The 24,625-nt window shown below is 39.5% G+C and overlaps 4 protein-coding genes and 1 pseudogene across 4 annotated transcripts in view; all 5 read right to left on the reverse strand.

Annotated features, from left to right (window-relative positions):
* Positions 1-14,786, reverse strand: part of LOC127617712 (histone H2B-like) — a 198,383-nt gene extending 183,597 nt beyond the window's left edge. Inside the window, exon 1 of the mRNA XM_052089778.1 lies at positions 14,682-14,786. The gene's annotated coding sequence lies outside the window, so the exon portion shown is untranslated. The remainder of the gene's footprint in view (positions 1-14,681) is intronic.
* Positions 323-2,453, reverse strand: LOC127619292 (histone H3-like). The gene is made up of 2 exons (XM_052092158.1): positions 2,314-2,453; positions 323-648 (listed from the first exon to the last, which is right to left on the reverse strand). Exons 1-2 carry the CDS (start codon positions 2,451-2,453, stop codon positions 366-368), a joined length of 423 nt encoding a protein of 140 aa, XP_051948118.1. The 3' UTR covers positions 323-365.
* LOC127617647 (histone H2A-like) lies at positions 2,990-3,397 on the reverse strand (annotated as a pseudogene).
* Positions 13,043-14,780, reverse strand: LOC127617697 (histone H2B-like). The gene has a single exon (XM_052089753.1). The coding sequence runs from the start codon at positions 14,510-14,512 to the stop codon at positions 14,138-14,140; it is 375 nt and encodes a 124-aa protein (XP_051945713.1). The 5' UTR covers positions 14,513-14,780; the 3' UTR covers positions 13,043-14,137.
* Positions 14,787-17,178: 2,392 nt separating the features above from the next.
* LOC127617640 (histone H2A-like) lies at positions 17,179-17,774 on the reverse strand. The gene has a single exon (XM_052089655.1). It carries the CDS (start codon positions 17,560-17,562, stop codon positions 17,179-17,181), a length of 384 nt encoding a protein of 127 aa, XP_051945615.1. The 5' UTR covers positions 17,563-17,774.
* Positions 17,775-24,625: the final 6,851 nt, after the last annotated feature.

Genomic DNA, 24,625 nt, shown 5'->3' on the forward strand with positions numbered 1-24,625 from the left:
ACCTCAAAACCCTGATAACTATCCTTGAAATTAAAACAAAAATTGCACATTTCTACATTTAACTGAAAGATTAAACTTCTCAGGACAAATATTTTTAATCAACGTCAATAGGAGCAAGTTGTCACACTTTGTTCTAATATCATATGCAGACAAAACAAATTACCTTTTTTTTTTTTTTTGGCACCTCCTAATGTTTCAAATTTATTTATTTTAAAATCATTTTACAGCTGCCCAACAGAGCGGAAACGGTAAATTAACAAATCTTAAACCATCAATAACAAAAAACTGGAAATGAACTCGATCAGTGGATTGAAGTGGCTCTTAAAAGAGCCTTTGGGGTTGATGTGGATGACGTCACTGTGGATTTAAGCTCGTTCTCCACGAATGCGGCGGGCCAGCTGAATGTCTTTGGGCATGATGGTGACCCTCTTGGCATGGATGGCACACAAGTTGGTGTCCTCAAACAGACCGACCAAATAAGCCTCGCTGGACTCCTGCAGGGCCATGACAGCGGAACTCTGGAAGCGCAGATCCGTCTTGAAATCCTGAGCGATTTCTCTCACCAGACGCTGGAAAGGCAGTTTGCGAATCAGCAGCTCAGTGGACTTCTGATAACGGCGGATCTCTCGCAGAGCCACGGTACCGGGCCTGTAACGATTGGTGCTTTTCCACTACACAGTACCAGTTCGCCTCGGCTCATCTCGACTCGACTTTGTTTGGTTTTCCACTGTGTAAAAGTTGTACCTGTACCTGCTTTCGGGTACTTTTTTTCGTACCACCTCCGGCGAGGTTCTGAGCGGGCTGAGGCGATACTAAAATGTGACGTAAAAACAATGCCGACTGCTGATTGGTCAGAGAGAATCGTCACTATTCACTGCGTCATCATTGCGCGCGCCAGACGGAGTATCCAGAATAACTCCGCCATTTTTAAATAGTTCGCACAGATATAGCCTACAAAACTATTATTATGGCACAGCGGGAGCGCCATTTACAGATGGCACTCGATGATGCAGCACATGCCCGAGAACTCGAAGCGGCTTTAAGGAGAGAGGAGATTGCTGCAATGTCGTCCTTCAACCAGGCCTTTCTGGGAACCCTGAGCCAGCTTGTCCAGGCACTGAACCGGCGGGATGCTGTTCCACCGCCCCTGGACTGAAACCCCTCTGTTTATTTTAATTAAATGTTTGCACTACATGTAACATGTATATAGTTGGATGTGTGAATTTATATTAATATTATATTTTTTTCTATTTGTATGCGTGTTTAAATAAAACCTTTTTGAAACTTATTACAAACAGTGTCTTTTTTTGATGGTTTGCTTTTTTACAAGGGTTTGAACAAGTATTTTCAGATTGTATACTGTGATAACCTTTAATGAAAAACTGCAGAGACAACATATTTAATGATAATGTATTTATTTAGCAATTAAAATAACGCATCAGACCCTCTCGTACATCTCTGCCCTCCTCCTCAACACCCTGTGCCACTGCCACCACAGGCTCTGCTGCTGCAGGTGCATCCCAGTCATTGTCATAGTCCTCTCCGTGACTCTCACAAAGGTTATGCAAAGCACAGCAAGTAAGAATCATAGATTTCACAATTGTAACATCACAGTCATTTCTTTTCATGAGGCAACGCCACCTTCCCTTCAGTCTACCAAAAGCGTTTTCAACCACTATCCGTGCTCGACATATTTTCTTGTTGTAGATCTGCTGTTCTACTGTCAGCCGTCCAGTGTCAGTGAATCGGTAGCTCGGTTGAAAGCCCAAACAGACGGTCTGCCGCAGCAACTTTGCAAAGCTAAACAGATCTGAAACACATAAACCATGCACATTTTAGTACGTAATACTGGTAGCTATAAAGCTGATTAAATACTTTGCATATAGTATAGTATTTACACATATGCAAACGTTAGCTATGTTAGCATAACTTAACCTCTTGCGTCGGCTGTGAACAACCAGATTCGTCTCGTAGTCTGAACTCTGTAGTAATTCCCAAACTCTCCTGTTTTTTTCAGCAGTGTTTCGTTTTGCTGCCCTCAGCCTCTCATGAAACAACGTTTGTCTTCTTGCTGTGAGAAACAGCCACATCCCGAGGATCAAAAACAGCATACACTCGATTTCCTCCATTGTCCTGTGTGTGTGTGGGTAGCGGATGTGTGTCGCGTATAAGATTACGTCACGGCAGTTTCCTGCGGTGTCGCTATGACGACCGGGTATTATTTGTGGCGGTACTGTCTGCAATGGAAAACGGAGCGAAAAGCGAGCCGAGTCGAGGCAAGCCGAGGCGAGGCAAGCCGAGGCGAGCTGGTACTGGTAATGGAAAAGCGCCAGATGAGGTTTCTTGACTCCGCCGGTGGCTGGTGCGCTCTTACGGGCGGCTTTAGTAGCGAGCTGCTTCCTCGGGGCTTTTCCACCGGTGGATTTACGAGCGGTCTGTTTAGTTCTTGCCATGACTTCAACGATTCTTCTCCGTTCTTCACAGAAAATGTGACTGAATGTTCCGCTGCTGCTGCTCTTTAAAGCCTTGTGTGACCATGAGTTCAGTGGGGGGAGGGTTCCGAGGCTTGTGATTGGCTGATAGTGACGTCTATGTGTGACAGTTGACCAATGACTGTGCGGCTCGTGTGTTCAAACAAGCGGCGACAGTTTCCCGCTCAAGATCTTTTGTTCAGTTCATCTCATCTGTATTTTAGATTATACTGTATGTTGCATGTTAAACTGATATTAAATATAAAGGTGATATTTCATGTGCACATGTATAATTATTCCACACCTAATTATTCATTCATGCTATCTGTATTTTATATATATATAGTGCATTTTAATTTGTCACCCGATGTACAAATGATAGACTTGATTACTTGTAAAACGTTACCGAACACATTGTAACCTACCAGGTTTCTCTTATTTCATTGAGTTTCACATTTCAGTAAGATATCATCACTCTTATAGTTAAATTGGGTGGCTCTTAAAAGAGCCTTTGTGTTTCAGTGAATCAGACTTTAGTCCGTTTACTTCTTGGCGGGTTTCTCGGTCTTCTTGGGCAGCAGCACAGCCTGGATGTTGGGCAGCACACCACCCTGAGCGATGGTCACTCCACCCAAGAGTTTGTTCAACTCCTCGTCGTTCCGCACTGCCAGCTGCAGGTGACGGGGAATGATACGAGTCTTCTTGTTGTCCCGAGCGGCGTTTCCAGCCAACTCCAGGATTTCAGCGGTGAGTTACTCGAGCACAGCGGCCAGATAAACAGGAGCACCGGCACCAACGCGCTGTGCGTAGTTTCCTTTGCGGAGCAGCCTGTGAACACGACCGACGGGGAACTGCAGTCCTGCCCTGGAGGAACGAGTTTTAGCCTTTGCTCGCGCTTTACCGCCGGTTTTACCTCTGCCGCTCATTATCAATACTTAAAAAAAGCTGTAAATATGTAGAAGAAAATAATAGACTATCGTTATCCAGTTACAGTACTTATAAGAGTCTGTCAGGCGCCTATTGGCTAGAGTCTGGAAAACATTCTAACCAATCACTGCTCTTCCCTCCAAACTCCAAACCACTCCCCCTCTCTCTGATGATGAATGTGTTCATGAGTGAGATTCAACTCAAGTGTTTGTAACACTTGTCAATAAGGTTCCACTTGTTATTAACCTTAACAACATTAGTTAACACGAACTAACAATGAACAATTGTGTTTTTATTAACTACAATTGACAAATATTAATAAATATTTCTAACAAATTGTTCTTTGTTAGTTCATACCTTAACAAATTTTAAGGAATGGAACCTTATTGTAAAGTGTCAAAGTATTTAATGTAAAACAACAATAATAATATCTCAGAATTGTAGTCGCATACCCCAGTTTGAGAAACATAGAGGGTTTCTGAATATGCAGCTATAAGCTTTTTGTTTGGAGTATGATATTTATTTACAGCCTACAAAGCAAGATAGTATTTATGGAAACCATAAATCCGACCGATAGACAGATATATGAAATAAAATGACTCTTAAGCAGTTTCAGAAACTTTATTGCCAAGTATGCTAACACGCTCAAGGAATTTGTCATCTGTCATCTAATGTTACTTTTAAAAGTAACGCGTTAGAATATTGTGATACTTCTTATAAAATTTAATTTATTTTTTATTTTATTTATATAGAAAGTTTTGTTAATTTTGCATTACTTTTTCCTTTTTCTCACAGCCAGTTTTATCTTCTCTTACCGTGCGTTCAGACCAGAGGTGGCGAGAGTGTCAAAATTCGCTCTGGCTGCCCTGCCAACAACGCTATAAAAAATTAGTGGACGCTCTGATGTATTTGAAATATTGGCGACAGCGTTCGTTGAGAATGCTACCATTTTACCAAATGGGTGCCATTTCCACTTTGCAATTTTCAAATTTTTCATTAAGAACAAACTTTTTTTTAAATTTTTTTAACTTAGATAAAAGATATCTTGATCCTCCAAAAAAACATATTTTCCCACCTTAGGCACAAAATCCTTATTAATATTATCCTTTTTATTCAGGCATGGGAGCCTTTCTTGTACTACCCCGTTACGGACAATATGTATGCCATTATAGTAGTAAATCAACAAATAGATTTTTAAATCAAATGTTTTCCTAATAGTAAAATGTCCCTTTTTTGGAAACTATCAATAGAAAGTCTGTAATTTAATATTTTTTTTAATTATTAGATTTTAAATCTTGAAATATGAATTCGACATTTCAATGGCCTCATTGTTTTACTGAAAAAACTAATTCACTTAAAAAATATTTCTATCTAAAATATCTGATTAATCCACACAACAAAAACATAATTCAACATAAATTTATCTAACATTTAATTTCCTTTCCATACAATTTTAACAAAATGACCCTGTGACGGGGTGGTAACTGATGTGGCGAGGTGATTCACTGTGACAGGGTGGTATGGACAAAGTGTTTCTCTATATGATCTGCTGGTTTTAACCTTTATAAAAATGGGTGATGGGAAACATTAAAATTGGAGATATAATGGAAAACTTTGGTCATGCTCTGAATACCTGAAAAGAGCATCATAATGGTGAATGGGAGAGTCGCATCCACACATCCCTCTAAACTACAAAAAAGCTGCTCAAAGAGTACCCAAAGAGGTTGGATGAATATTTAATGGAAAAAGATACAAAGATATTATTAGAGAACATTGCTATTACATTCAGAAATGGGGATGCAAACTTTACAACCAATGACATTTTGAACATTTTACAATAAAATTATTAACAAACAATTTTTGAAAATGTTCTTCCTTGTAATAATGAAAGAACATTTTCTAGACTTTGATCATATACAAAACAATACTTTTTGCATTCAACTGTATAAAGGAAGATGTACAGTAAATAAAAAAGATAAATGACTGACTGAAAGAGATAATGAGTGAGTGACTGAAAGAGATAGTGAGTGAGTGAGTGTGTGAGTGAGTGAAAGATATAGTGAGTGAGTGAGTGAGTGAAAGAGATAGTGAGTGTGTGAGTGAGTGAAAGATATAGTGAGTGTGTGAGTGAGTGAAAGATATAGTGAGTGTGTGAGTGAGTGAAAGATATAGTGAGTGAGTGAAAGAGATAGTGAGTGTGTGAGTGAGTGAAAGATATAGTGAGTGAGTGAGTGAGTGAAAGAGATAGTGAGTGTGTGAGTGAGTGAAAGATATAGTGAGTGAGTGAAAGAGATAGTGAGTGTGTGAGTGAGTGAAAGATATAGTGAGTGAGTGAGTGAGTGAAAGAGATAGTGAGTGTGTGAGTGAGTGACTGAAAGATATAGTGAGTGAGTGAGTGAAAGAGATAGTGAGTGTGTGAGTGAGTGACTGAAAGAGATAGTGAGTGAGTGAGTAAGTGAGTGAAAGATATAGTGAGTGAGTGAGTGAGTGAGTGAGTGAGTGAGTGAGTGAAAGAGATAGTGAGTGTGTGAGTGAGTGTGTGAAAGAGATAGTGGGAGAGTGAGTGTGTGAAAGAGATAGTGAGTGAGTGTGTGAGAGAGTGAGTGAGTGAGTGTGTGAAAGAGAGAGCGATTGAGTGTGTGAAAGAGATAGTGAGTGAGTGTGTGAAAGAGATAGTGAGTGAGTGTGTGAAAGAGATAGTGAGTGAGTGAGTGTGTGAAAGAGAGAGTGATTGAGTGTGTGAAAGAGATAGTGAGTGAGTGAGTGAAAGAGAGAGCGATTGAGTGTGTGAAAGAGATAGTGAGTGAGTGAGTGAAAGAGAGAGCGATTGAGTGTGTGAAAGAGATAGTGAGTGAGTGAGTGTGTGAAAGAGATAGTGAGTGAGTGTGTGAGAGAGTGAGTGAGTGAGTGTGTGAAAGAGATAGTGAGTGAGTGTGTGAACTTCAACTTCAATCAACAAACAGGCAAGACACCTTCAACTACATTATTTTCAACACTAGAAAATAATAACATAAGAAAGACACTAATAACTTGTTGACTAGAGCTAAGTTTGCAACAGAGCAGTGACTGACAACAGTGGCAGTTGAAAATAGAGGGAACAGAGGCAGCAGCGCCCCTCCCCCGAACCATCACATACCCACAGAAGATAAAGACAGCAAAAGACAAGAAAACATATAAACACAATCTACTCAAGAAAAACACAGAGACTTTAATGCTACGTTCACACCGGACGCGAATAGCGCGTCAGGCGCGAGTGATTTCAATGTTAAGTCAATGCAAAGACGCGTTACGCGCGTAAAAAATTCCTGCGGCGCGAATGAGGCGAATACGCCTCATTCGCGCGTCAAGTTCGCGCGAATTGAGCGTCTGGCGCGTTACGCGCGAATGGTGCATTTTGTGCATTCACGCGTTTGACGCGAATTCGCGTCTGCCGCCGGAGTTGAAAAATCTGAACTTTGGCGTCAATTCGCGCCGCGTTAACCAATCAGGAGCCTAGCTGCCTGCTGCCCTCCTTCCTCTTCTCCTATGCCGTTCCCTGTGGCTCTTCCACCTTCCAAGCGAGGTCCTTTTTGTTCCTGTCTCTTAATGTAAATAGTTTGCACATATTGTTCATTTTTTTTCAGTTCATATTGTTATTTTATATGTTTTGCCTAAATAATTTTTTTTACGTTTTGCCTAAATATGTTTTTTAATGTTATACCTAAAATTACTTCATATGTTTGGCCTCAATAAATTATTTTGTAATATGACTAAATGCCTGGTGTGGTTCTAATGCACAAACAAAGCAAATCTTTTATCACATAACTTGATTTCAATATATGAGACATTTTGATTTTGTATTGATTGCTATTTATTCCATATCTAAATCTAGATTATATGAAACATTATTATTGTAATGTAAAGACAACCAACATTAGTGTCTGGATAGTGTTGAATAAGGAAAAAAAACACAGGACAGGTTAATTACTTTTTGAGGCTGGCTCCATTTATCATCAAAACAAAAATAAATAAATAATTTAACCTGATATACTACCATGGAAAACCTGACGTTTTTAAAAAGTCTCAACTTAATAAATGTGCATGTTGTGGACCTGACATCCTGGAACTGGGGCTGACAACCTGGGAAAAAAAAATATATATATAATAATAATGGACTATTTTTAGATAGTTTAGCTCTTTATAGGTTTGTGGGTGGCTCTTAAAAGAGCCGTTGTGGGGAAGTCATGAGGAGGACTTCAAACGCTACTCCGTCGGCTGCCATGGTACTGCTCCCTCCGCCGAGAAGTGTGCCATGAAGACATCCCTCACCCGGAGTGCCTCTCTGGAGGAGTTGTTGGCCGCAACCCGACCCAGACCTGGCAGTGGCTCCTCTCCAGCATGTCCCGCGCCTGGCTCTGGAGAGCCGGTAATTGAAGACACGCCAGTCATCAGTGGTGGGCACAGCCATGTACTCCTCCACAAGACAGTCCCAGATTGCAGTCACAACCTGGTGGACGATCTGGCTCACTGTTGAGACACCAACCCTGAAGCTGGACGCTATGGTCCTGAATGAGTCCCCTGTGGCAAGAAACCTAGAAAATATTTTTATAAGTACACTTGTAGTTACATATTCAACTATATACAATAACCAGTCTGTTTTACTTTAATGCACCATATTTGTTTGTTTGCTAGCAATTTTGCAAGCAATTTAACAAAGTTTTGAATCTTCAAAACAAAAGGGTATATGTGTATATGGTTTAAATCACTAGTGTGCCAATAACCAACTGATTATCAAAAGAAAGAGTAACGTTACTACAATTGCTTACAGATAGAGACATGACAGTATCATTTTTAGGTTATAGCAGTTAACCGAGTAACGTTATCACTAGAAAGAGCACTACATATTGCTAACAGATAGAGACATTATCACGTCTGCCAAAATAATATTTTATTTTTTTGGTTAACGCTACAGCAGTTAACTGAGTATCACTAGAAAGAGCACCAACAGTGGTATCCGTACCACACAGTTTGAAAAACATTGCTAGCATAGCGTAAATTAACATATATTTAATATACTGTATTTAACATTTTATATACATTTACTAACCGAAGACAGATGGACAGGCGCTCCGCAGCTGGGATAGAGCCTGTATCCTCGCCCGATCGCGGGACAACAGGTCATCAAACTGGGCGCTGGACAAGCGGAAGTACCGCTGAAAGCGGCCGTCATCCAGGCGCAGCTCCTGGAGCAAATGATGAAATTCGCCGAACTGGGAACGCCTCCGGAGGGTCTGGTGGACCCAAGTACGGCGACGACGACCCATACGCCGCTGTTCTGCTCTCCAGAGCAAATACAGAGCGGTGACTCTCTCCACGAATGCTCGATCAACATTAGCCATCTTGTAAAAAGATGGCCGTCAACGGATTTCGCCTCTGACGCGCGTCACACGCGTAAATTTCGCTTCAAACTTTTGTTTTTTACGCGCGTCAATTTCGCTCTTGACGCGCGAATGGATTCAAAGTGGTCAAGCGTATAACTAGACGCGGTAGGCACGAATTTGACGCGCTATTCGTGTCCGGTGTGAACGCAGCATAATGGCTGACTGTTTTAAAAAAGGAGACAAGTCCACTATCACTAATCTACTGCTCCACACAGAAAACTGCAATGCTTGGCACACAGGCATCTGCAAATACTACAAGAATTAAAAAAAAACAAGGCATATGTAATGGGACACACAGAGAGGCATTATACAGAGAGTCAACACAGACATCTCACGTGGATGTGCTGGAATGCCAAATGTTCATCTGGCACATCACCCTACACTGGACATTCACAATCTCCATGACCACGTCCACCTACGTAGAGACAGTGTGAATGTGTTTGCTAAAAATTTTAAAGATGTAGCCCTTGGCCGAACCCCTGGCAGTCCCTCAAAGAGTCCGAGAGAATCTAACAACCCTCAACCAACGAGATGCTTCATCCCAGCATCAGCACACAGCATCTTCCCGCCGCATCCATCTGAGCCCTGGAGACTCCATCGCCCTGCCCCGCTGTACCCACACCCTGAACTCCAACGCCTCCACACCCACATCCCATACCAAAACATTACCGTCAGCATCAGCAACGCCAAGACCTGATGCCACCATACCAGCAGAAGAAACCGGTAGAACCCAGAGAAGCCCCGGCGATGGGTACACCTCGACAGTGCAGAAGTCAACAGCCCCACAGCCAAACGTCCACAGACCTGAGCAGGAGCAGCTGAGCTACGCTGCAGCCCTAAAAGGCCCAAACGACACCCACAGCACCAGTCTGAGAGAGATCAAGGAAATGCTCAATTTAATCTGCACAAGGCTGATGGACTATTCGTGAGTAAAAGACACCAAATTGAACAGATACACTAGTGCATGTATGTGTATGTATATATATATATATATATATATATATAAAAAGATAATAATACAAATGTGTAAATGTATGTATGTTTACAGTGCACATAGATTTTAAACGGGTTCAAGTTGAGTTGGTTCTATTCTAGAGGAATGTAAAAAAAAAATATTGACCGCATGAAACCACTGACAATCACTCTTTGGAACATCCAGGGCATTAACTCATCAAGCTTTGGATGTAAAATCAAAACCTTGGACTTTAAGAAAAGTGTATTAGATATAGACATAATAATATTACAGGAAACGTGGCGCAGAACTGATGAGGTCACTCTTTGTCCCCCAGGGTATCGGGAAATACTCATATCATCCCAAAAACATGAAAGAATTTCACGTGGGAGAGATTCAGGGGGCATCATAATCTGGCACAAACTTGAAATTGATAAGCACATCAAACTAATCAAAAAAGAAGAATCTCATATCTGGCTCAAAATCAATAAACAGCTCAGTCAAACTACAAATGATATATTCTTATGTGCTCTTTATATTCCTCCCTCTGAATCTCCTTACTATAATGAGAACATCTTTGAGACCCTCCACAGCCAAATCAACCACTTCCAGGCCCAGGGAAATGTGCTGATGTGTGGAGATCTCAACGCCAGAACAGGATCCCTAACCGACTACACCACAGACAACAGGAATAATTCTATATTTGGACAGAGCATTCAACAAAACAGTGTAAATCTTTCAAGGACTAACTCTGGTGCTCAAGTGAATAAAAATGGGACACTTCTACTTGAGCTCTGTCGAAGCCTCTGTCTGTACCTCGTCAACGGCAGGGTGAGGGGGGATTCTCTAGGGAGATGCACCTACAGTTCATTTCATGGTTGCTCAACAGTTGACTACATGAGCACAGATTTAGATATATTCTCTTTCACAGCATTCACGGTCAAACCACTAACACCCCTATCAGATCACAGCCAAATTACTGTGTATCTAAAAAGGAAAGAAAATACTAACATACGCCCACAACCCAGTAAGCCGTAAAACATCAAAAAGATTTACAGATGGGTTCAAAACAGCACTGAAAAATACTTGACCACCCCCCAAGTGTGCTTACATATGGATAACTTCATAGAATATGATTATCCTCATAATGAAGATGGCGTAAATCTGGCTGTAGAATTAATCAATTACGATTTAAGGGCAGAATTAGGCCAGTACCCTCTACTAATCCACATTGAGAAACGAGCCATCAAATTTTGGAAACATCTAAAAATGAGTGACCCCAATTCTTAGCATTTTAAAGCCCTTAAAAACCATGAAATGAACACTGAGAAGAGTCCCATCATTCAGCTGGTCCTGAGGCTCCACAGACAGACAATAATCAGCCTCAGGACACGGACACCCTCATCCACACAATCCGGCCCAACCAAATGATAAAAGCACAACAAGAGAATTACCTGACCTATTGGACTGAATCAACAGAAAAACAAAGTAAACTGGAATGTTATTTGGCCCTAAATAGAGACTACACAAGCGCAGAATACCTGAGTACAATGAAAGACTGTAAATGAAGAAGGATGACGAGGTACAGACTGAGCAATCACACTCTGACTGTAGAGACAGACAGATACAGACAGAACTGGCTGCCCAGAGAGAGACAGACAGATCACACTCTGACTGTAGAGACGGGCAGATACAGACAGACAGATCACACTCTGACTGTAGAGACGGGCAGATACAGACAGACAGATACAGACAGACAGATACAGGCAGAACTGGCTGCCCAGAGAGACGCGTCTGCCCGTACTGTGAGCAGGGAGAACACTTCCTCATCAGCTGCCCCAACTATGAGGACATTAGAGGGACTTTTTATACAAAATTTGAAATACTTTGCCCTAATTTCATCAAATTAGACAACAAAACACAATTTCAACATTTATTAGGTGAAAAAAGAGATTGTATCATACTAGCAGCAAGACATTACATTGATGCTTGTCACAAAAAGAGAGAGTCTACGACTAATCAGTGATGCGCTCACACACACACACACACACTCACACACACGCAAACACTTACACACTAAATTGTTCACAGAATTTTGAAATGTTCTTAAACTGTTCTAATTATTATTTTTTTTTTTTATTTGTTACACTGTTAATTTGTACATTTAAATTTAAGTTATGTTATAATATTTTATTATTTTGATGTCTTTATAATTATTCTATGTATTCCAAGCTTTGGCAATATTGTATTGTGTACAGTCATGCCAATAAAGCAATTTTGATTTGAATTGAGTGAGTGAGTGAAAGAGACAGTGAGTGAGTGAGTGAAAGAGATAGTGAGTGAGTGAAAGAGATAGTGAGTGAGTGAGTGAAAGAGATAGTGAGTGAGTGAGTGAAAGAGATAGTGAGTGAGTGAGTGAAAGAGATAGTGAGTGAGTGAAAGAGATAGTGAGTGAGTGAGTGAAAGAGATAGTGAGTGAGTGAGTGAAAGAGATAGTGAGTGAGTGTGAAAGAGTGAGTGAGTGAGTGAGTGAGTGTGAAAGAGTGAGTGGGTGAGTGAAAGAGTGAGTGAAAGAGATAGTGAGTGAGTGAGTGAAAGAGATAGTGAGTGAGTGAAAGAGATAGTGAGTGAGTGAAAGACACAGTGAGTGTGTGAAAGACACAGTGAGTGTGTGAAAGACACAGTGAGTGTGTGAAAGAGTGAGTGAGTGAATGAGTGTGTGAAAGAGATAGTGAGTGTGTGTGTGAAAGAGTGAGTGAGTGTGTGAGAGAGAGAGTGAACCAAACAGGTGCATTAATAATGTAAAAATTTTTGTTTATAAAAAAAATAGTTTTCCCTATCTATTTTGCATGATGGTTTGGTTTCAGTTTGACGGACCCTGCCTAACATGAAAAAGCAACAAATAAACAAAGTAAAAGAATGTCAGTACTTGGCTGCTTTTGTTCTTGGTGGCTACAAGTCTCAAATTATGTCATTTACGCTTTGTGATGTCATTTAAAGCAATGGTACATTATTTATAGATAAAACAAGTTAGTGTGACGGGTGGTAAGTCAAACCGAGGGACGCACACAAATCATAAAATATTTACAAAAAAATACGGTTTATTTTGAATAAATGAACACACACATATATACATATATATATATATATATATATATATAGGGACACACATAAAATCCTGAAAATAATAAATGTTTAAAAATATATATATATATAACTTATTTGATGATATTTTAGATGAAACATGTCAACACGGACATGTGAATGTACTAATGAAAAATTATTAAAAATAGTATGTTACTCTTTAAGAATAGTATTTTTATCATATATCATGTTAACAAGAACACTTGATTGAATACCTTTAAGCTTTGGAAACACACTTTGGGACATTTTGTGTGCCTTATCTCATCAAACGTTGCGGACCCAAATGGCACCAGTGTCATAGAATGACTCAACTATATTTAAAGGGGCCACAAACATCCAGACATGTCGATCGGTATCTTTTTGACTACATATAACAAGTAGCGAATATCCTCATGCAATATTTTAATATATTATTAAATAATATTATATAAACCATTATATCCACTTCAACTCACCTGGCACACTAACAATTTCAGACACATTTATCCACGCATCGTTTTTTTATTTTATTTATATCCCTGTAAGCAAACAAGACAGGTCATATATATGGGAAAACCCGCCACGGCAATAATCAGTTTCTCCTCCATTTTGTCTTCGGAACTAATGTTTGGTGGGAACCAAAGTTTACACTGTTGTGTTCTCTAGACTTCGCTAGAGCGGAGCACTTCTATACTCCAAGAGGTTGCCGCGGAACCGCGTCACAGATCATTACCATAATGTTGTCAAGTACTTGAACTTTCCTCTAAGCCCATACCGCCCAAAAACGCCGCACAAGACATGCCGCCCTCGGCCGCGCCGCTTCTCGACGCCGAGAGACTTCGGCTGCCATAGAAAATGAAAGACTTCCGGTCGATTTGACGCGCTCGACGCCTCTGGTCTGAACGCACGGTTAGTCCACTACGCCTTTGTTAGACAAAATGGCGGATAGCACATAACACAAACAGCGAAGGGTCAATTGCTTCAATTACTAACATCGCTCCCTTTTCAAAGTTACCGTCACAATCATGAGAAAAACAGAACACAGTTTGTCCTCTGTAAAAAATTAATTACGTTTGTTTGATATTAAGATGGTTACCACTGATAAAAACACATTTCTAATGAATAATTTTATACGAAACACGTTTATACCATCCTAGTCCACCGATGTAAAAGAAACTCTTTAACTGAGAACATGTTTGGCTCTTAAAAGAGCCTTTGGTTGATTGAGAAAACAGGATGTTCTTCTACTTTGAGCTGGTGTATTTGGTGACGGCCTTTGTGCCCTCAGACACGGCGTGTTTGGCCAGTTCACCGGGCAGCAGCAGACGCACGGCGGTCTGGATCTCTCTCGATGTGATGGTGGAGCGCTTGTTGTAGTGAGCGAGACGAGACGCTTCACCGCCGATGCGCTCGAAGATGTCGTTGACGAAAGAGTTCATGATTCCCATCGCCTTGGAAGAGATCCCGGTGTCAGGATGAACCTGTTTCAGGACTTTATACACGTAGATAGCATAACTCTCCTTCCTGGACTTTCTGCGCTTCTTTCCTCCCTTACCGGCGGTCTTTGTGACGGCCTTCTTGGATCCTTTCTTCGGGGCGGATTTGGCTGGTTCAGGCATGATGATCTGAAGAAGAAACTCAGAATAATGATTCTTATTCCGCTCACAGAAGTATTTATACCCTCCTCTATGCTAATTCTGTGAAGAGGTGACGCGCGCCTCTGATGGCGTATTTTCATTGGTCAAACACATTCAATGATTTCATTGGACAGTTGTAAGTTTGACGGACCGGAAAGAGCCAATCAAAGACTTCCAAATGAAAGTCCCTCCTCTCGCCTCATGTTTGAAAGTTTCCACCCCCCACACGATTACATTTCCTTTGTTTAGTTCTCCCGCGCATTTTATTATTTTGTAGTATTATAATGAGAAAATAAAGAGTTGTTTAGAAATAATTGTCATAAACGATTTCAATATTTTTCTGCGAGAACTACTGTGGATTATAACCATAAATACACATTAAACTATTAAACATCATAAACCGTCTTTAACTAACTTGTATCTAATTTTACTAACTATTTTTCTATATTTTATACTGTCCTTCATGTGGTATTATTCTGAACTACTTTTATTTTTCATCACTTTATTCGCTTTGGGGAAGAAATACATTTATACGTTTCAAAACACACTGGACTGTATTATCACGGACACACTCAATTACAAACAATATAATTATGTGCGAGTTTAAAATGATGTGAAAACACGCTTGTGTCTAACAGCAAAAGTAATATAAAAAAACATTACAGAAAAATACAAATCGATTATAAATTACAAGCGATTAAAGGGTAACTAAACCCTAAACCAACTTTTTTTAGTTAATGATCTGTAAGCATGGGGCTTTATTAGTACTGGTCATTGATTCAAGTAATTTTTTTGACATTTGTGTATAAAGTGTTTTAATTTTACAATATATGGTGTAAAAACGTCTGAGTGCTGCTCTCTTCAGGTTGAACGGTGGCTACTGCAGTTGAATTTTCCTATTGGCTGTTTCGGTACTACGTGACGTAAGCGGTGACAGCTGACGTAAGCAGGATCCAGCTCATCACGCCCTTGGTAATAGCTACCACGCCCATGGCAGTATATAAACCATCTTGTTTCGTCAAAACCACTGTAGCGAGTCAGGAGTTGGAATTGCGAGTATTGAAAACGATCAGGATAGAGTATTTTAGCATCTATTTAGCATAGCATTTATATAGTTATTTAGATTATTTCGTGTAGCCTAGGTAGTTAATTAGCATATTTGTTAGTGTAGTATAGATAGAAGCATAGTTAGTTAGTAGCATAGTATTGCGTCAGTTAGGATAGCTTCAAGTTAGCGTAGATTATCTGTATTTAGTACAGTGGCCAGGATGGTACGTAGGTGTAGTGTTGCTGGTTGCAACAGCACTGCTGGACTGTAGCTAAAAGGATAAACAACACTGAACAGCATTTCATTTTCCTGCACACGAGTGAAGGTGAATGCGCACTCGGATGCTCAACAGGGAGTTAAAACCGCAGTTTGAGCCAGCGTCTCGAATTGATATGGCTCCGGCCCTGTGTCCACAGACAATTCACCCTCCTCCACTTCAGGTGAAGGTGGGGGAGAAAGGTCCTCGACTTCAAAAGACCGCTCCGTGGCAAAGCTACTTGCGTCACTCTAGTCACTCTCCATTTTAGAGTCTAACAGCAGCTGTCAATTAATCTGTCACTACGGGTCTCAGGTGCACGCCCCCGCTCAACCCCGCCCTCGGTTCGTCCCCTCTATCCCCGGTGGAGTCTGCCCACTTTTCGAGCATTTTTCAAATATTGCTAGTGGGTGGAGTCAGACTCTGAGCAGGGGTTTAGTTACCCTTTAAGACTAAAAGTCACAACAGTCAAGACATCAACTCTAAAGCACGTCACGCATTTGTCCTTTTCAGTTTCGCTCGAATTTATTCTTCTTTTATATCCAGATAAGTATTTATCAAATGTACAACATGGAGCAAAAGACTTGACAATAACATTTTTTACAATAAAATTGAAAAAAAAAAAATATTTACTGGGTCTCCTTCACCGATCCAATATTTAACCTGCAATCATTTACTTCCGTGTTCAAACCACGAAAATGAAAATAGATTATCCTTCAAATGAAAACATGTTTTCCTGCAGTTATGTAAACAAGTCAACACAATAAACCACACTGCAAGAGTCTACATTTATCTGAAAGGTTAAACTTCACAGCAAAATTGTTTTTAATCAACGTCAAAAGGGGCAAGTGTCACTTGATGACCCAAACAATGGTTTGACTTTTTTTTTCCAAATAGCACCTCCTAATGTTTTACATTTTTTATTGTAGAAATAATTTTACAGGTCTAAACGCAGAAAAAGCAATTAAACTTACTGAGAATATAATATATTCTATTATTTGTGTGCACATAATTACTCTGTACCTAGTTATTCATGAGTCATCTGTATTTTGAAGTGGATACTGTGTTTTTTTGTTTTCCCCAGGCACGAATGATACTTGATTCTTTGTGTAGCTTTACAAATAAAATTAACCTTTTAGAGTCAACACTGCGTTTATAAATTTGAGGTATGAATGATAAAATTGAATCTTCACCTCACACTTTGTACTTCACAATGTTTATTTTCTTTTTTATTGTATATCTAATAATTTTAAATTTAAGTAAAATATCATCACTCTCTTTATAGTTAAATTGGGTGGCTCTTAAAAGAGCCTTTGTGTTTCAGTGAATCAGACTTTAGTCCGTTTACTTCTTGGCGGGTTTCTCGGTCTTCTTGGGCAGCAGCACAGCCTGGATGTTGGGCAGCACACCACCCTGAGCGATGGTCACTCCACCCAAGAGTTTGTTCAACTCCTCGTCGTTCCGCACTGCCAGTTGCAGGTGACGGGGAATGATACGAGTCTTCTTGTTGTCCCGAGCGGCGTTTCCAGCCAACTCCAGGATTTCAGCGGTGAGATACTCGAGCACAGCGGCCAGATAAACAGGAGCACCGGCACCAACGCGCTGTGCGTAGTTTCCTTTGCGGAGCAGCCTGTGAACACGACCGACGGGGAACTGCAGTCCTGCCCTGGAGGAACGAGTTTTAGCCTTTGCTCGCGCTTTCCCACCAGTTTTACCTCTGCCGCTCATTTTCAATACTTATAAAAAGCTGTAAATATGCAGAAAGAAATAATAGACTATCGTTATCCAGTTACAGTATTTATAAGAGTCTGTCAGACGCCTATTGGCTAGAGACTGGAAAACATTCTAACTATTTACATTTACATTTATGCATTTGGCAGACGCTTTTATCCAAAGCGACTTACAGTGCACTTATTACAGGGACAATCCCCCCCGGAGCAACCTGGAGTTAAGTGCCTTGCTCAAGGACACAATGGTGGTGGCTGGGGGGATCGAACCAGCAACCTTCTGATTAACAGTTATGTGCTTTAGCCCACTATGCCACCACCACTCACACTTTGTACTTCACAATGTGTGAGTGGTAACCAATCACTGCTCTTCCCTCCAAACTCCAAACCACTCCCCCTCTCACTGATGATGAATGTGTTCAAGAATGAGATTTATGGAGTCAATTCCACGCCACATATATTTGCAAAAATATAAAGTATTGCAAAAGAAAATAAAGTTTTACAAAAGAAAAAAGTATTGAGCACATTTTTTTTATTTATTTTTTTAAACAAAAATTAAGTATCACAAAAGGTAAAATCGTTTTTCTGTAATGCTAAAGTTTGAAGTTAAAATGTGTTATATTAGTTATCCAGTAAGAGAATATGTGAAAGCACCGTTAAGATGTTATAATTGCCAGAGATATGGACACATCGCTAATGTCTGTAAGGCAAAAAAGAGATGTGCTCGTTGTGGAGGTGTGCAGGATTATGGTAGGTGTGAAGCAGGTGCTGAGGTTAGGTGCTGCAACTGTGGTGGAGCACATAATGTTGCATATGGGGCCTGTGAAGTTAGGAAGAAATCAGTGGAGGTACAGAAAGAGAGGGAGAAAATAAAATTGTCATATGTTGAGGCAGGGAAAGTATAGAATTAAGGAGCAAGGAGAAGTCAGAAGATGGTAATGATAGAAGTCAGATCATAAAAGCAACAAGAGAACCAATAAGTGTGAGAGAAGAAGGTAGGATCAGGGAAGATGAGTTAAGAGTAAGTAAGAAAAACATTGTGCTGTTTATGGTCGGAAGTTATTAATTGCACAGCTCAGACAGAAAAGAGAACTGAGAGGATACAAATTATTGTGAGGGCAGCTGAGAGATTTTTAGATGTGAAAGGAATGACATGGGAGATAGTTAGGGATTGCCTAACAACAGAATTACAGCCAAGTCAAGAAACATGTTCTGGTCATTAATTATGATGATAATAATATCACAGTGGAATGCCTGGAGTCTTTTTGCAAATGGATTGGAGTTCAAAGGGTATGTAAATCGAATGAAGGATAAACCACTTGTTATATGTATACAATAATTGTGGCTTAAACCTAGATTTGATTTTGTTTTGAAGGGATATTCAGTAGTAAGAAGGGATAGAGTAGAGGGTAATGGAGGGGGATGTATTACTTTCATAAGATCAGGAATTCTGTTTAGATTGGTGGGAATAGGGACATAAATGGAGCATGTAGTGCTTGAGATATGGGACCAAAGTAAAAATTATTTTATAATAAATTTGTATAATCCATGTAAGAGACTGGAGTTAAGTGAATTAAAAGCTATAGAAGGTCAAGGAGATTAGAGGATTATTTTGTGTGGGGACTTTAATGCACATAGTACTCTTTGGGGTTGGGCAAAAGTAGATAGAAATGGTCAGATATTTGAAGAATTGATAAATGGAAAGAATTTAGTATGTCTCAATGATGGAGGATCAACAAGGATAAGGATTAGGATCAGCCTTAGATTTGACTTTGGTGTCAAGATTGTTAGGAGGAGTATCTGAGTGGGAAATGCATGGTGGGAAGTGATCATTATACTATAATAATATTTATTATGAGTAATGGAGAGGAAAGGGGAAAACATTGGGGAGGTATAGTATGTTGAAACATTTAAGTGAAAATGCATTGAGTGTGGTTTTAGAATTTTTAAATAGAATTTGGATAGAAGGGATTTTGCCTAAAAACTGGAAAGAAGCGATGCCTATAAGGAAACCAGGGAAGGATCCAAGTGTTCCATTAAACTATTGGCCAATAGCTCTTGCATCTCATCTATGTAAGGTAATGGAAACAAATTATAACTGACAGATTAATGTATTATTTGGAAAAAGGGAAGAGTTTTACACCAAATCAGAGTGTATTTAAGGGGGGTAGAGAAACAATGGATCCAGTATTGTGTATAGAGTCAGACATAAGGAAAGCATTGATGAATACAGAAACAGTGGTGGCAGTAGTTTTTGATATAGAGAAAGCTTATGATTTGTTATGGAAAGAAGGATTGCTGGAGAAATTAGGACAATTGGGAATAGGAGTGCAAATGTTTAATTGGATTAAAAATTTCCTGGTAGAAAGAAAGATTAAGGTGAGAGTGGGATAATGTATATCAACTAATGGAGCATTAGAAAATGGAACTCCACAGGGAAGTGTTATTAGCTTTATAATCATGATCAATGATGTGTTCTCAGGGGTGGACAAAAGTATTTGCAGATCATTGTTTGCGGATGATGGAGCTCTATGGTATAGAGGTGCCAATATAAAGTTTATTTTCCAGAAAATGCAAAGGCCATTAAATGAGGTGGAGAAATGGTCATTTAAGTGGGGATTTAAGTTCTCATTGGAAAGACCGTTCTTCACTAATAAAAGAATAGATAACGAGTTCAAATTAAATTTGTACAATCAGACATTAGAAAGGGTAAATAAGGTAAGGTTTCTTGGAATATGGTTAGACAGCAGACTCACATGGAAGGGGCAAATATAAAAGATGGATGAGAAATGTAAAAGAGTTTTGATTATAATGCGGTGTGTGTCTGGTTAAGACTGGGGGATGGACAGATTGGCTTTAGAAACCATATACATAACACAAATTAGATCAGTGATGGGTTATAGTAGTATTGTTTATGGATCTGCAGCTAAAACTCATTTAGCTAAATTAGATAAAATTCAGGCACAAGCATTAAGGATTTGTTGTGGAGCATATCCATCATCTTCAGTTTCAGCATTACAGGAAGAATAGGTGAAATGCCTCTTCAAATAAGAAGACAACAGTTGATAATTGTCTACTGGGCAAATCTTAAGGGATAGGACAAATCACATCCCACCTTAACATTATTAGATCAGTGTTGGGAGAAAAAAATTAATCGTTTCGGATGGGTGGTAGGGGATCTAGTAAAGGAGATGGGTATAAAGGATTTTAGAATTACACCAAGAGTGATCCTGCCAGCTGTTCCGATGCCCAACAGTCTGACACAAGACAAGATTTAGTAATGAGATTATCCATGAATTATATTTGTTGCAACAAATAAGGGCGAGGGTACAGTTTTTGTGGGTTCCTGCACATGTGGGTGTGAAAGGGAATGAGGTAGCAGATAAGCTGGCAAAACAAGCAGTACAGGATACAAAAGTGGAAATATATATATCATATAGTATATCAGAAATCAAAGCAATATTTATAAAGGAAAAAGTAGGGAAAGGAAGGCATTCTAGTAGAAATAGAAGAGAGGAAAATATTTTATAAAGAAGGCATACAGGGCTAAATAAGACAATGAAATTAATATCTAAGCATCTAACAGGGTTTTGTGAATGGTGTGAATTTAGTGAAACAGTAGAACACTGTCATTATGCATTGTGGGTCCGTGTACTTGGCGGCCAATGGATTTTCGTTTTGAAAGGAAAAAACAAAAACGAAAAACGGCCCGTTTCCCAATTACCATTAGTAAATAGGAAAACAAAAAACGGAAAACAACCCATTATTCGTTTTTTGTTTTGATATTAAAAAACGGAAAACGAAAAACAATCTCGTTATCCGATTGTCCTTGATGTGTTTACAGATGGAAATCGGAAATCAAAATACGTCGTAATCCTTGGTCCGTGTATCATCCGATCATTCGATTAATCCATTTAATCTGGCAAACCAAAAACGAAATAACGAATCAATGTTCTGTTTTTCTGTATGAACCAAATATGAAAATTTTCGTTCGTTTGATTGCTTTCAGCTCGAAACGGGAAATATAATAAACAAGGAAACCAAAAGGAAATAATGGGTCGAATATACGTTGTCTTTATTTTTCTTTATTTGTTTTCCTATTTCCCACGGTGGAATCAATTCTGTTTCGCGCATGCGCAGTGGATAGTTTCAAAGGAGTAGGTCGCTGAGCGCCAAAAGCGTAGGGTTCGGTCCCAGTTGGTCAAACTTTCCAGTTCAAATGGCACTCGAACCATACATGTCTTTTATTGAGGACATGTTTATGAATGGAATGCCATATCATGAGATCTCAGTAAAGATGCAAGAAATGGGTGTCCAGCGTGGAAGCTCTGAGATCAGCATCCGGAGACTACTTGCCAAGCATAATATGCGGAGAAAAGGAGACACTTCTGATTCAGACCTTGACATTGCTGTCTCTCGAGCAATAAATGAGGTAACGTTACGTGATATAAAAAAAGTAAAACATGTTGCATACTAAACTAAGGTGACCAACAGTCCTGTTTTCCCAGGACATGTCCTGTTTTCACGTCCTGTCCTGGCCGTCCTGGCTGTTTTTTATAAAGTGATGAAAATGTCCTGGTTTTCAAAAAACTGCTGGGAAAGATCAGCTCTACAGCCAAATATAGATGGGCAAACAAGGAGGATGAGGAAGAAAAACAGGATAAAGAGGAAGAAAACTAAAGATATAAATATATTTTGTTAGTTCGTTTTTGTAAGTTTGTGAGAGCTATTTTTGTTCAATTTGGAGGTATTTCTTTTAGTCATTTATTATTTATATATTTATTTTTCTAATACAGAAGAGACATTATTTCATTCATTATTTTTGAAACCTGTCATAATAAAACATGTTGAGTAACCTCTGAGAAGCCTATCTGAATTTGTGTCTTGTAATATAACAATTTTCTATCCATTCAGAGGAGGCATAGCCTACTTTAAATGTATTGAAATTAATAAGGCATCTTTGAGTAAACTTCGAGTATCATTTGAGTATCTGTTTGCCGGGCCGAGTGTCCTGGTATTTGGTAATCAAAATATGGTCACCCATACTAGACCTATCACTAGTCTACGTGATCATGCAGGTAGCCTATACGATATATACCCACAAGGAACGGTCAGATATTTTCAGTATACCCACTTAAAATAGTGAGCTGATCACGTAACAACATTGTTTTTTGCAACAGAACAACAGAACTTTCACGCGTTCATTCATAAATTCACCCCGTTTGGGTTGCGAAGCACTGAACTGACGTTTTCGGCTTCGTGTATGTGTGTGTGTGTGTGTGTAGTAGTACTAGTAGTAGAAGAAGAAGAAGAAGAAGAAGTAGTAGTAACAGTTCCTGGAAGCTTGCTCATTCAGCTGATACAGTACATGTATCAAACCTCAGTTTGACAATGGTTTTGGACGATAAATGTGCTTGAGATGATGTGGACACTTTTTGTGTCCTCACTGTTAATAATATTCCATAATGAATGAGTGTTGGTGACATAACTGCACATAGGCCTATGTTCATTGTTTCTGCTAAGCCTCAGCTTTCAATTATTGTTAATAATAGTTGCAACTTGCACTCTTAAATGTGCAATGAAAATTGCCAGCTGATAAAATCTGTGCTCCAGGGACCAGATTCATAAAACATCCAAGGCTTCATGTTGCGCCTAGTGCCATTTGAACTGGAAAGTTTGACCAACTGGGACCGAACCCTACGCTTTTGGCGCTCAGCGACCTACTCCTTTGAAACTATCCACTGCGCATGCGCGAAACAGAATTGATTCCACCGTGGGAAATAGGAAAACAAATAAAGAAAAATAAAGACAACGTATATTCGACCCATTATTTCCTTTTGGTTTCCTTGTTTATTATATTTCCCGTTTCGAGCTGAAAGCAATCAAACGAACGAAAATTTTCATATTTGGTTCATACAGAAAAACAGAAAAACAAAACATTGATTCGTTATTTCGTTTTTGGTTTGCCAGATTAAATGGAATAATCGAATGATCGGATGATACACGGACCATCCTTATAGACGGTGGGCCGAGGGGAGATTTCATGTTTTCAGACGATCTGTGGGGATGGATATCCCAGTTTTTTATATATAACCACTACACTTCTCAACAAAGCAAATAAAAATTGTTGCCACTCACATACTATGCACATTACTATAATACCGGTAACTTTCTCCAGGTTATTTTCCCGGCGAATAGAGCAGGCGGCTACGTGTGGGGTCCGACATGCATGACGTATTTGTTGCCTTCATCCAATAGCGTGCGTGGGAAAGTGTCAGTGTTGGTGACGCGTTTGTCAACACACTGGCGCACTGATATGAAGTTGTTGTCTGTGCACATCTTTTCAAGAAGTGATTTTAGCCCAGGAAAGATTGAACTTGTTAACTCATTTTGCCCACTTATGCTACATATTCAGTTTGACACAAAATGTGAATGTAGAGGTAATGTTATGCATTTTCACTGTTTTTATTTTATGTAACCATCTTTTGTCATACGATGTCCTGTCATTTCGTTGTAATCTTTAATAAATATACCGTTCTGATTTCACACATTTGATCCATGGTATTGCTTGGAAACACAACATTATAAAAACCATAGGATACAACGTTAAAATAGCCTAAATATAAAGTTATGAAACTTCACTTTGCCCTCAGCCAAAACGATTTGCCAAGGAACAAATTATAGATTAATGAGACCAAAGATCGCCCGTTAGATATACACAAGACGAATTATATCCATAGTTCGAATTACAGGGGGTACTGGGGGGTACTATACCCCCCAATGAAGACCCAGTACCCCCCAAAGGGACAGAAATATCAGTTTTGGGGGGGTCAGATAATTTTTCTGATATTGTGAAAAAATATATTTATGGTTACAATACAAGTCAACTCCTATTTTCACTGTAGGAACATTTTAATGTAAAGCGATTTCAGACACCCCTATTGTGGACCGTACCATTTTTAACCACCGTGGTGGCTAGAAGTAATGGAGATAGAGAACGGTTTGCTGCTGACATGCATGGATAATTGTAAGTTGCTAGCTGACGTCTAGCTTGTTGATTTTAC

This window comes from Xyrauchen texanus, chromosome 2 (genome assembly GCF_025860055.1).
Source record: "Xyrauchen texanus isolate HMW12.3.18 chromosome 2, RBS_HiC_50CHRs, whole genome shotgun sequence".
Taxonomy (NCBI): Eukaryota; Metazoa; Chordata; class Actinopteri; order Cypriniformes; family Catostomidae; genus Xyrauchen; species Xyrauchen texanus.

What these genes read in the sequence shown, in the direction of transcription:
- LOC127619292 (XM_052092158.1), bottom strand. Translation starts at nt 2,453, where the DNA reads ATGGCAAGAACTAAACAGACCGCTCGTAAATCCACCGGTGGAAAAGCC. An exon ending in CTGGCGCTTTTCCATTACCA is followed by an intron (nt 649 to 2,313) that starts GTACCAGCTCGC and finishes CAATCGTTACAG; the next exon opens with GCCCGGTACCGTGGCTCTGC.
- LOC127617697 (XM_052089753.1), bottom strand. Translation starts at nt 14,512, where the DNA reads ATGCCTGAACCAGCCAAATCCGCCCCGAAGAAAGGATCCAAGAAGGCC.
- LOC127617640 (XM_052089655.1), bottom strand. Translation starts at nt 17,562, where the DNA reads ATGAGCGGCAGAGGTAAAACTGGTGGGAAAGCGCGAGCAAAGGCTAAA.